The sequence below is a fragment of the Colletotrichum tamarilloi genome (assembly GCF_030869305.1).
Source record: "Colletotrichum tamarilloi strain Tom-12 chromosome Unknown Scaffold_13.1, whole genome shotgun sequence".
NCBI classification, from domain to species: domain Eukaryota; kingdom Fungi; phylum Ascomycota; class Sordariomycetes; order Glomerellales; family Glomerellaceae; genus Colletotrichum; species Colletotrichum tamarilloi.
This window is the reverse complement of record NW_026849396.1, coordinates 564,980-576,904: the sequence shown is the minus strand read 5'-3', so window position 1 is coordinate 576,904 and position 11,925 is coordinate 564,980. Positions and strand designations below refer to the sequence as shown.

The following is an 11,925-nucleotide window of genomic DNA, read 5'->3' as shown; positions in this document are numbered from 1 at the left end:
CCAAGTACCTACCTATGCAGCCAAATTTCAATCTACGCGCTGCGCGTCCTTCTTTCAGAACCTCCACTTCGCGTCAACCTCCACCCGACCGTCGTTTGCGCCAGCAAGAAGAACTTTCTGACCATTGCGGTACGAAGCACAACACATAGAACAAGCCCAACGACCGTTCTTTAGCGATTTCACAATAGAGCGATTTTACTTTAGTTTCGCGACTTTACACAATGGCGCCCGCACAAGTTGTTGACGATGTCGACGGTAAGCTTCACAGACGAGCTCCAATTGAAACGACAGGCTGACCTCTCTGCTAGTCGACATGATCCAAGAGGAGGACGAGGATCAGGAGCAGCGTCTCATCAACGAAGGTAGGTTTACAGGAGACTCGGAGCTTCAAATGGGATTTTGCTAAACAGACTTTAGAGTACAAGACGTGGAAGAAGAACAGCCCCTTTCTCTACGACATGATTCTCAGGTACGGCAAGCTGACAAGTCGCAACTCTATTGTAACTAAATATGTGATAGCACCGCTCTCGAATGGCCCACACTCACTACCCAATGGTTCCCTGATGTTAAGGAGCCCGAAGACAAGAACTACCGAATCCACAGACTGCTCCTCGGAACACACACATCCGAGGGCCTCCCGAACCACGTCCAGATCGCTGAAGTCAAGATCCCCAAGTCTGTGGCCCCGAACCCCGAAGACTACAATGAGGAGACTGGAGAAATTGGAGGTCACGCCAAGTCATCAAATGGGCAATCGACCGCCGTCGAGTTCAACATAGTGCAGAAGATTGACCACCCCGGCGAGATCAACAAGGCGCGTTACCAGCCCCAGAACCCCGACATCATTGCGACCCTTTGCGTCGACGGCAAGGTCCTTGTCTTCGACCGCACAAAGCACAGCCTGCAGCCCACCGGCAAGGTCAATGCTCAGATCGAGCTTATCGGCCACAAGCAGGAAGGATTTGGCCTGGCCTGGAACCCCCATGAGGAAGGCTGCCTTGCGTCTGGTAGTGAAGATCGCACCGTCTGCCTCTGGTTTGTCTCAACGTATCCCCCAAAATCATCGTCAGCCTAACCCAGTCTTCAACAGGGACCTCAAGAACCTCCAAGGCGGTAGCAACATTCTAAAGCCCCACCGCAAGTACACACACCACACTCAGATTGTGAACGATGTTCAATACCACCCCATCGCCAAGAGCTTCATCGGAACGGTCTCTGACGACCTGACCATGCAAATCATTGACGTGCGACAAGCCGATACAACCCGCGCTGCAGTGACCGCCAAGCGCGGTCATCTGGATGCCATCAACGCCCTGGCGTTCAACCCCACATCCGAAGTGCTCGTTGCCACGGCATCAGCCGACAAGACCCTGGGCATCTGGGATCTTCGTAATGTCAAGGAGAAGGTTCACACGCTCGAGGGACACAACGACGCAGTAACTTCTCTCTCATGGCACCCTCAGGAGGCCGGTATCCTCGGCAGTGGCTCTTACGATAGAAGAGTCATCTTCTGGGACCTCTCCCGCGTCGGAGAGGAGCAGATGCCTGACGACCAAGAGGATGGACCCCCAGAACTGTAAGTCTTACTCTCACCCAAGGAACTTCAGCTGCTTACACTAGGACAGTCTCTTCATGCATGGCGGACACACCAACCACCTGGCAGACTTCAGCTGGAACCCCAACGAACCCTGGCTCGTTTGCAGTGCCGCCGAGGACAACCTGCTTCAGATCTGGAAGGTCGCCGACTCCATTGTCGGCAGGGACGACGGCGACTTGCCGCTTGACGAGATTGACCGATAGGCAAGGTGGAGTCTCAAGAATACTTACAAGTAGCTTTATTAGCTGGCTCGCCGCAATTAGAGTTGGCTCAGGTGGACGGGGGGGACTAAAACGGCGGCGACTAACTCGGAGGATGGCACTTTTACCATTTTGTTTTCGTCTTTTTTGGCGTCTGTGGTCATTTGTGGAGATAACTTCGGATTCCCAACATGCTATCCTTTCAACGTTTCAACTGCCAACGTAGCATCGAATGACCTTTGTGCCGCCGTGCCTACGTGACATACATTTTCTGGAACTATGGGACTTCGTAAGGGCATCAGCGAGGAAGCTAATTTCAACCGGCAAAGTGCGATTTGCAGTACAATCATCATTTGGGTAGAGTGTTCACAAGGTCGGTTGGGCAGTCGGAGAGCAGAAAGACTTCAATTATGAGAAAACTGTGACGACTCAAAGGTGGGTTAGAGAGACAGGCGCCAGAACACCATGCTGAGCTTTTCTTCCCTTATTCTCCCTTCTATCACCGAAAACATATCAAGACAGCATAGGCAAACACATGCATTAAAATCAAAAACCGCAAAAGTCAGTATAGCTTTCTCTTTCTCTCTCGCCAACAATCTCTTCACCATAGCAAGCAACAAAACACAGGGACGAATAGCAATCGCCATTTATGCTTTTTACGCAAGAGCAACAGCAATAAACATGATAACACAGGATTCGCATTTTTTTTTTTTCAAAAAGATGAGCAAAGATTATTTCAAAGCCAAAGCCAGCCTGCCTGCCCTGGACCCTGTTTCACTCCCCGACTCCCACAACGCTGCCGCCCATTTCCGCCGTATAGGAACAAAACCATATGTTGTTTTTTGGTGTCGAGAAGAGAGAGAGGTGGAAAAGGGTGTACATGCCAAGCCAATCTGGAAATGGATATGATGATGTTGAGGAGGGAAAAGGGGACAAGAAAGGCCAGATGGAACTAGACAGAGAATGGTGGAAAATGTCGAGAGAGAAGAGGAGAAAACCAGACACGATGATGATGACTTTGAGAGTGGGAAAAAAGAACTAGAAATATTGAAAAATCAACACGTCTCACACACAATGAAGGCCAGGTATACCCGTTACACTCCCTTCGCTATGCACTCCCCTTTGGACCGCCCAAAATCCGACCGTACCGCAACCGCAACGTCCAACCAAAGGCAAGGTCGGCCGTAATCAACAATCCTTAACTAGCCCGCCCTTTTATACTGACGCTTGTCAGAGAGAAAGCAATTCCAACAGTGGTGTCCGTCCGTTCCGGTAGTGTAACACTCTTTTTGTCTTTCCAGCCTAGCAAACTTTTTTTCCCGCATCCCTTGGTATACCGACAGCCAACCTCCTTCCAAGTAATCTTCCAAAACCTAGACACCCCCTTCCGTTGAAAGCAAGCGTAAGTCCTGAAGGTATTTGCCAATGGTCAATGCTCTATGTTCGTCTTGTTTCCGAAGCTCGTTTCCGCAGAAATAAGTAGGCACTCAAGAAAAAGATCCAAGGTGGCTGATGTAGCTCGCCTAGATCCCCGTGTTTGTAGCCAAGTAGTTTTATTTAAGCAGGAGACTTGCTCGGAGGCGCAGCTCCTCCGTTCTGGCGGGCATCGCCGCCGCTGACGGACAAACCGCCAATGCCGCTGGAAAGGAACGCAAAGGGATCGTTTTCGTTTTGCGAGTAAAAGTTGTTCGAAGGGCCGGCAGATGCGGGCCCGTTGGAGGCCGACTGGAAGGCAGCCTCGGCAGCGCGGCTGTCAAAGGGGCCGGCGGAGTGGGATCCAGGGGCCTGTCCGAAACCGTGCGTGTTGAGGGAGGAGGGGTAGGGAGCAGCTCCGCCACCAATGCCCGAGGGAAGAGCATAGGTGCTGGGCGGGCCACCGAAGTGCTGACCACCACCGTAGCCGCCGCCCTGAGAGGCGAAGTTACCACCGGCCGAGGCAAAGGGGCCAGGTCCGGGCGTGCCGCTCATGGAGCCCTGGCTCATGCTATAGTTGGAGGGAGGGTCCATGGGGGAAGGGTAGCCACCAGAGTCAGCGACGACGGCGGCACCAGCACGGCTGGCGCCGCATCGCAGACAGCATACGTTCTTAGCAAAGTTGTGGTAACCGCAGACCTCATTGCCACACTTCCAATCTCCCGCGCGGAACGGCACAACGCCGCTGCCGCCCATGCGACCACCACCGTGACCCATGTGTCCGTGGTGGTGCTGAGGAGGGGGCATCATGGCCGGTGGTCCGTATCCGTAGCCGTAGCCCATGTCGCCGGTAGGCCCGGCACTCACAGCCGGGAACGAGCAGCGGAAACACGCAGTTCGCCGCTGGAAGTTCGAGAAGCCACATGAAGGGCAAGTCCAGTCGCCAGGGCGAGGGCGGTTCTTGCTGGGCGGGAAGGGGGTGAGGATCTCAGCAGCGCGGTCCAGGACACGGCTAGAAGACGGAGACACTTCGATCGCCTTCTCATTAAGGGCACGACCGTTCATGCACAGACTCTCAGCGGCCTAGGAAGGATGTCAGCAGGGTACCTCAAAAGTGCCACGTCTGATGACAGTGTCCAACTAAGAACGCCACACGTAGGTTCTTGATAGACACAATGGACAGTGTGCAGGGCACGATGAAGAAATGGCCAACTCACCTCCTCATGGGAAGAGAACACGGCGAAGCCGCTGCCGGTGGGCTTGTGCTGCTCAGGGGTACGGAGGGTCCAAAACGCAATGGGACGACCGCCAAACTGAGTGAACCAGCTCTCGAGCTCGGATTGAGTGGTATCATGGGGCAGGCCAGACATGTGGAGAACCTTGCTGCGCTCCGACAAGAAAGCCCGCACATCGGCGCGAGCATCCATTGGTCTCGTCAAGACATCGGGGTGCTCATGGGAAGGCTGCGACTTGCGAATGAGGCCTCGCAGAACGCGGGCGAGAGTGACGGCCTCCTCCATGGCGCGGCGAGGAGAGGCAGGAGCCAGCGCCTGAAGGTGGAAAGGCAGGTTGTGCTTGATTGGAGCACTGGACTGGACCGGCTCCACCTCCAAGGCGGCACAGATATTGGACAGCATTGAGGGCCCAAAAGGCAACGATTCGGGGTGGTGCTGCTGCCATCTCTGATATTCGGTTCGCAAATCGAACGTGCGGGAGTGCTGAAGGTACGGGGGCAGAACGACAGCCTTGTCGCGGGCCTCTCGGGGCAGCTGGACGCGAAGGTCCCAAGCATCGAGGGTAACGAAGACGAAATCGAGGTTTTGCGAAGTCAAGTGTTCGTTGGCAAAGGTGTCGAATCGGTTAATGGCATCGCGGAAGGTACCAGCATTACGGACATGTTCCCAGGTCAGGGTCGTCAAGCTCGCTAGAGGAAGAGAAAAATGCCGAGGTCAGCTAGGGAATTTTTTCACGAGGATGTTGCCCGCGCCTCAAACAGGCGTCATATGGCGTGACGGGAAGGGGATTGAGGTCTCAAGCCTGGTGCGACTACTTACTGCACAGGGGTGTGATCGGAGTGTTGATGGGTTTGACAAGAACGCTCTCGCGGGTGATCTAGAGACAAGCTCGGTCAGCTCTGGGTTGAAGCAGCGAAGAGGGATAGCCCGCAAAAAAAAAAGTCGGGGATGGATGATGCCAACTCACCTCCTCCAGAGACTTGGCGTCGAGAAGAATCCAGCCGAGCTCAATAACCTCGGCCGAGTCCTTGGTGACGTAGACTCCATGCTCATCGCAGGTGGTTGCGACGTGGATCACGACATAGCGATCGATGTTGAGCTGGTTACCAGCTTGGGAACCAGACATTTTGGCAGGAAGGCGACAACGTGGCCGATGACGAAAGGCTGCACGGTAAGGATAATGGCTATGGCGATGCCTGGGAGAAAGCAAGCCGATGCTTCAAACAATTGTTTCCCACACAGCAGGCGAGTAGCTGTAGGTGTGTGGTTGACTCGAACAAACGACGGATGCTCGGGGGAGGGTACGGGAGTGGTTCCCGGTTCAAGCTTCAGGAGAGGTGCCGAGCAAAGTGAAGTGCACAGCAAAAAAGACCGAAGCGGAAGTTGCGGCAACAAGCAGGCAAGGGCAGAAAAGGAGACGAGGAGGAAATTGACCGGTCCTCGTGTCGAAATACCTTTTGTCCTCGCAGCAACTCGGGGAAGGAGAGGAGGAGGAGGAGAGGTGGGAGGTTTCGGTAGGGGCAAGGAGGAAGGAACCGAAAAGAGGGAAAGGTGATGGGAAGGTAGGAGGGAAGTCGACCGTAGACGCAGGAGAAGAAAATTGGTGTTGGCGTGGGACTTGGGAAAATGCTCCGTCAGGTAGGGTACCTAGTTTTGCATGGAGCGTGCAGTGCGAGGGAAAGTACCTCCTCCACTGTCTCTTTTGCTCCTGGGGAACGACTCCCAAAAAAAGAGGATTGCAAAAAGCCCGGTGTTTACAACGGTACGTGAGTATTCGTACCTTACGGAGACTTGTGCATCCACAGGTATACCTATTCCTAGGTATACAGTAGATAGTGAGGCAGGTACCGCTGACCTTGCCTTTAGCCCAGGCAGTACTTCCCACAATTGGTCTTTCTTACCTGTCTTGCGTTGCCTTTCTACACAAGTACATGGCAACACCAACGAGTAACAAGAGACGACGACCGGCAGGAACAAAACAAGATGCTGTCCAACGATCGAGGGCGTGTTTGGTGGGCGCAGTTGGTCCATGTGCAGCTGCAGCAACAGCACCCAACACCCAGGGCAGTACCGTACGGCAACGGGGGGAGGCTTGGTTTGGTCAGGTACATGACATACACAAGTTGCCGGGCTTGCAATTTTGATACGACTGGTGGAGGCACCCCTGGTAACACGGTAAGGCGACGTGGAGGTAAGGTACCTTGCCTTCCTTGCCTTGAGCTTAGATTGTGACAGCAATGCGAGGTGTTTGGCACTTTCCATCGTGAGGTGGCCATGAAGATGAACGTTGGAAAAGTCTCGAATCATACATGATACGCAGCCATCGGGGTTGCTTACGGAACCAATGCAAGCTGGCGACGAATTCTCTTTGGCAGGCACCCTGAAATCCCTCGCTCAGTTTTCTCCTCCATCACCATCGTTCATGTGTATGTGTCTTCTCGAGTATCAACCTCGACTTTATTGTCTCGGCTCGAGTTGAGCAAACGACACTCAAGCTTGGAGAACGAAGAGAACCATAAGGGCTACTGCATAAGGCCGGCAGCCCTAGTGCTGCTCCTCATCGGCGACCAAAGCCATGTTCTTTCTCAAAACTGCGTCTGTACCCTGCAGGGACGGCTCCCGCGATCGTGACTTTCACAGGAAAAAGAGAGATGAGGTTCCTCCGAGCAGACGGCTGCACATGACAATCCGTGCTAAGGTAGATCGTGTTCCCCGCGATGTCTCGTCTCATAAGCCTGCCTTGCCTTTGCTTTCTGCGAGCTAATAGTCTCGGTCTAGGACCCCACGAGCTTCGTCAACTGCATAACCCGCCCCAACTTCTCAAGTCCCCTAACTCAATGGAATGTCCCCTAAGTAGGAACCCAAGCGCCAACAGATCCGAGGTGCCGAAGCACATCTGCTGGAGCCTTTGGTTTAGGTGCCTTTCCCCTGTCGCACTTGGGAGCGGCGTCAGTGCTGTGCCGGAGACTGCGGCCGTGCTCGTTGCATCTGGCCTTCCTGCCTGGGCTGCCATGTGCGCGCAATGAACCACGGCGGAGGGAACCCAAGCAGATTCTACGGAGTACCTCAGGTACCTCAGAGAGCAGCAGCACGGCAAGGGAAGGGCCACATCAGCGTCCCATCGCTTGACCCAACGTGGGAAAATGGGGTCGCGAATGAAATTCCATCCGTGCTAAAGAACGGAATGTGCATCCAAAAACCCACCCGTCATACCGCTCGCCTCACATTTGTCGGACAAAACACACACGCAGGCCACAGGCTGTTGACTTCAATTCCCGGGGATACGGGTCTACAAGACGTCGGAGACAGCTTCAGCTTGCTTACCTTTCCATAGCCTCTCTTGCCACCACTGCTGCGGCTCTCACCCCCTTTGAACAGAGTCCATGAATCATCCAATGGTCAACTGTCCATTGGCGCTCGACAAGAAATTGTAGACGCTGGAGGGCCGCCGGCGGTGACTATAACCTGCTGCTAGGCTGCAGAAACCACCACATTTTATGCACGGCAGGGCTCAAAAGTCCACTCTTCGACCACGGCGCCTTTTCCACGTTCCCTCGGGAGGGAACCCTTGGACATAGCCACGCTCTCTTGCATACCGGCTCCTTGCCGCCGTCGCCGGATGCTTGGATCTTCCCTATCAGCAGGGCCCCTTCTTCTCCCCTTTGCGTCTTCTCCGTCCAGCACGAACCCGTCACTCACGTCCCTCGCGGCATCGCCCTCGTCGGGGACCAAGGTAGTTGATACTGCAACTACAAGCGGCACACTGCGTCCCAGTCGTGTATCGACCTCTATTGTTCTCTGGGGTTGCGCCTATGCGGCTTTGTCACACACTTAACTCCGCGACGAAGGAATTCCTGTTTTGGGTTCTGAGCATATCAACACATGCTGATGGATCGACCAACCTTCAGAGGATCATTGCCATGAACATTCCATAACTGCACAAGTATAGTCTATAAAGCGGCACAATGATGACTACGGGAAACGACAACAGAGGCGTGTTAGCTCGCCCAAATGCACAATATGCTCTTCGATAAGGGGTCACTTTGCTACTGTGCCCTAAATACCTGTCGACTTCAGTCTCCGGATGCCTCCCCACCCTTGTTACCCTGCCTGAAGCTACACCCATACACTACTCCGTACACATTGTCGACTTCCACTCCACAAGCAGCCTCCCATGACAAGTCGCCCACTGGCCGTTGAGCATAGAGCTTTGGGAAGGAGCAGTCAGTCAACATGAGCGTTGAAGAGGTGCCTCGTTGCGCAGCCAAGTACCACTACCCCAGGTCAAACAGCGAGCCGCAAACTGTCTGTTCAAGACAAGTCTAGGGAGCTTGCCCGTTTGAGTGCGTGTCAGAGGACCCGGAGGCGAAAACTGTCTCTGAGTACAGACAGTTGTGGTAGCACGCACCAAGATTACCCGCTGAGCGACATCTCCCTGTCCACCACGTGGAGAGATTCAGCTAGGTTTTCGCGAGCTTGGTCAACGGTTCTGGGACTTTCAAGAAGGCATCAACGTCCGTGGAGTTAGCATGTTACCAGCCGGCACACACAAAATTCCTTCTGAAGGATCCAACAGCTTTGCAGTTAGCCCCCGTTGGAGCAGCAAAGCGAACGTTAAATGGCTCCACACGGCCATACCTCACTTGCCGGCACACACGAAGCGTCACCTGGCGCCCATGGTATCAGCCCACAATGATGTATTGACTGGGCCTAACTGGGCCTACCCTGTCGCTACTTCGGGTAGCCGTTCCCCTACGCCTTTGCAGGTAGCATCGACAGCACGGCTCGGTACCGATGGAGAGGAGAGCATCGACATACGTCTCCGCGGTCGAAGGCGACGTAAACAACACTTTACACTGCCTACCGTGGGCGGCTGATGAGTTTGCTTCTTGAATCACTTTCACAAGTCTGTAAAGGTTGGCGGACGGGGCATAGTTTTGGACCAATCCGCGGGTTCAACGGCTCAGACCCCCCTTATTCAACACACTTCGCAGGGCTCAAGCTTCGAGAAGGTTGGAAGAAGTGTCTTAGTTCGCACCATTACCATCGGCCCCCATCTGCCACGGATGGGCCCTTGGAGCTAGCGCCAGCCCTTGCCTGTCGAAGGAAATCAGACCCTCCCGGCTATCACTGCAGCTCTTCGGCACCGGTTCTGTTACTCTACACAGTACGCCCTCATGAACAGCAGCGTGAGGTCTCGAGTCGAGCTATACTAATCAGTCGAGTCGGTCTCGGTGTCCTCGGACTCTGCCTTGCTTCACCTACCGGTAGTTGGAGGTGATATTACCAGGTCTGTGGTGGCTTGATCGGCATTCGTATTGCCTTGTCGATCCAAGTTGTGTTGCGGCTGTGTTTTCGACTATGCCAATTGGTAGCCTAAATCAGAGTCACGCCCAACGTCCCAAGCAGTTTCAACTCGGATGTGTGCTATTCTCGAGGCGCCTCAGCCGAGATGAGTCTCATTTGTTAGACGGCATTTCGAATCTCCGATGGGAATTCAAAATGTGTAAAATTCATCTAATCTAGCCAAGGCAGCGATTTGGTGTTCGCAAGCTTCGCGTGGTTATGTCATCTGGAGGCGAGCGAGCAGCTACGCGGCCTCGGTTTCAAGAGCATGTCGCGGAACAACACCGCGATGCTGGTCCCTGCTCGGACCGTAACGATATTTGCATTCACTGGTTGGCTAGTCTTTATATACCACAACCCAAGTACAAAATCTCCGTAACTCAGCGCTTGTTAGCCAATTCCTTTATGGTTCTTTGCAAAAACTTCTTTTTCGCCTAATTTTCGACGTTCTAGACGAAGCACGTGTATGCTTCGGGAGAAGCTTGGACCCTGGCTGGAGATCAGCCGGAGCTCCTGAATGCGAAACTTTCCTGCTCGACATAACATCGGTCGCCATTGAAACAGACCGACGTCTATCTGTCACGGCTGTGATAGCCTTTGAGATCTCAACGAAACAACGGGCCGCAGGACTCTATTAGGCGTTTAGAGGATGGCTTAGCTCTGAGTACAGGCTACAGAGGATTGTACGGTTTGTTGATCTTCCAGTAGGATGACATGCATCAACACCAGCTTTGAAAGCCGTCTTAGCCATTACTGAGTACCTTGTTATCAAAGAAAGTTAATTCTTTCTAAGTCACAAGTATAAGAATACAGTTTTAATAAAACAGTATAGTACCTACCTAGTACTTAAATTAAAATACTTTTTTAAGCTTATTATAAAAAAAAAATAACTATATTATTAATTATTTATTATTAAGGTCCGTAAATAGTACTATAGCTTTAATTATTATAGCTTTAATTATAATAGCTTCGCTTATAATAAATAAAAAGTCTAATTATAAATCCTTTAAAAACCTCTTATTAAGAGCTATAAGAGCTTCTAAATTAAGTTAAAATACTTATTAAAATACTAATAACTAAACTAACTTTATAATAACGACCTTAATAAAAAACTTAAAAAAAAATACTAAAATCCTTATTATTATTAAATATAATTTATAAAGTATAGTAACGCAGCCGTAGAGTATTATTAATATATTTTATACTAAAAAGGGTATTATTAATATTAATAAAATAAATAGGGCCGTATTAATATAGCGCTTTAGCTTCCTCCTATAGCTCGAGGATAATCGCTTTAAATAGTATTAAAAATCTATTAAAAAGCTCTTTTAAATATTTTAGTATATTTATTACTATTTTTATAATAATAAAACTCTTAGTACTTACGTATAAAAATAAGTTATCTACTTCTAAATAGTAATACTAGCTTACTAATAAGCTATTAAAACTATAATTCTAATAATCCCTTAACGAGGAAGAGGGTAAAATAAAAAAAAGGATAGGAGACTTATAAAAAGGGTTAAGGTTAAACAGTGCGGAATTCGAGGGCAGGGTAGCGTCTACATGTACTGCGGCAATCCTCTAGTAATGCAAAACGATGGAGTTAAACAGTGCGTCTTGGCCATTATCCTTCGTAAGGAGGCACCTTCTTTAGGTACGCCTAGAGGTGTTCTGGGGGTTCACTGTATATATACTGTTGCATGATTGGTTCCGGTTGGGGAATCGGAGAGATGCATGTCTCAGGCACGCACCATCTGTGGCCGGCAGCAAGCCGGAAGCCTTGCTGGTTCAGGGCACACTGCGTCTCATTGGGGCTTTCCAATGATCGTCATGGTTCTCAGCTCCATGGCCACGACTGTCACCATACCCTTCTCTCTGATGTCTTGAGATTCTAGAATCACATTGCTTCGCCGAGTTTCCGACAAATCTGCCAAATACGGACCAGACTGTCAATATGAATTCAAGCAAGACACATTGGTCCAGGAACCCAAAGGCCTGGGCGGCCGGCAGTGAAACGGCACGTGCCGGTTACGTCATGCACTGGCCACCCATTCCACGTCACGAAGGGCTTCGCTCATTGACATTGGCTGCTCAGGTTACGTAGGTCGAGGGGGAGGCGTCAGGGCGTACGCGC

At 51.7% G+C, this 11,925-nt stretch overlaps 3 protein-coding genes across 3 annotated transcripts; 2 read left to right on the top strand and 1 right to left on the bottom strand.

The window, feature by feature from the left end:
- Positions 1–221: 221 nt before the first annotated feature.
- CTAM01_05307 (WD domain-containing protein) lies at positions 222–1,800 on the top strand (the record flags this gene model as incomplete). Its single annotated transcript, XM_060521337.1, has 6 exons — positions 222–255; positions 309–362; positions 418–469; positions 520–1,035; positions 1,091–1,576; positions 1,626–1,800. 6 exons carry the CDS (start codon positions 222–224, stop codon positions 1,798–1,800), a joined length of 1,317 nt encoding a protein of 438 aa, XP_060384143.1.
- A 1,554-nt stretch (positions 1,801–3,354) lies between these two features.
- Positions 3,355–5,571, bottom strand: CTAM01_05306 (uncharacterized protein; the record flags this gene model as incomplete). The annotated part of the gene is made up of 4 exons (XM_060521336.1): positions 3,355–4,293; positions 4,428–5,134; positions 5,265–5,322; positions 5,413–5,571. The coding sequence occupies 4 exons, from the start codon at positions 5,569–5,571 to the stop codon at positions 3,355–3,357; spliced, it is 1,863 nt and encodes a 620-aa protein (XP_060384142.1).
- A 3,107-nt stretch (positions 5,572–8,678) lies between these two features.
- CTAM01_05305 (uncharacterized protein) lies at positions 8,679–9,322 on the top strand (the record flags this gene model as incomplete). Its single annotated transcript, XM_060521335.1, has 2 exons — positions 8,679–8,728; positions 8,974–9,322. 2 exons carry the CDS (start codon positions 8,679–8,681, stop codon positions 9,320–9,322), a joined length of 399 nt encoding a protein of 132 aa, XP_060384141.1.
- Positions 9,323–11,925: the final 2,603 nt, after the last annotated feature.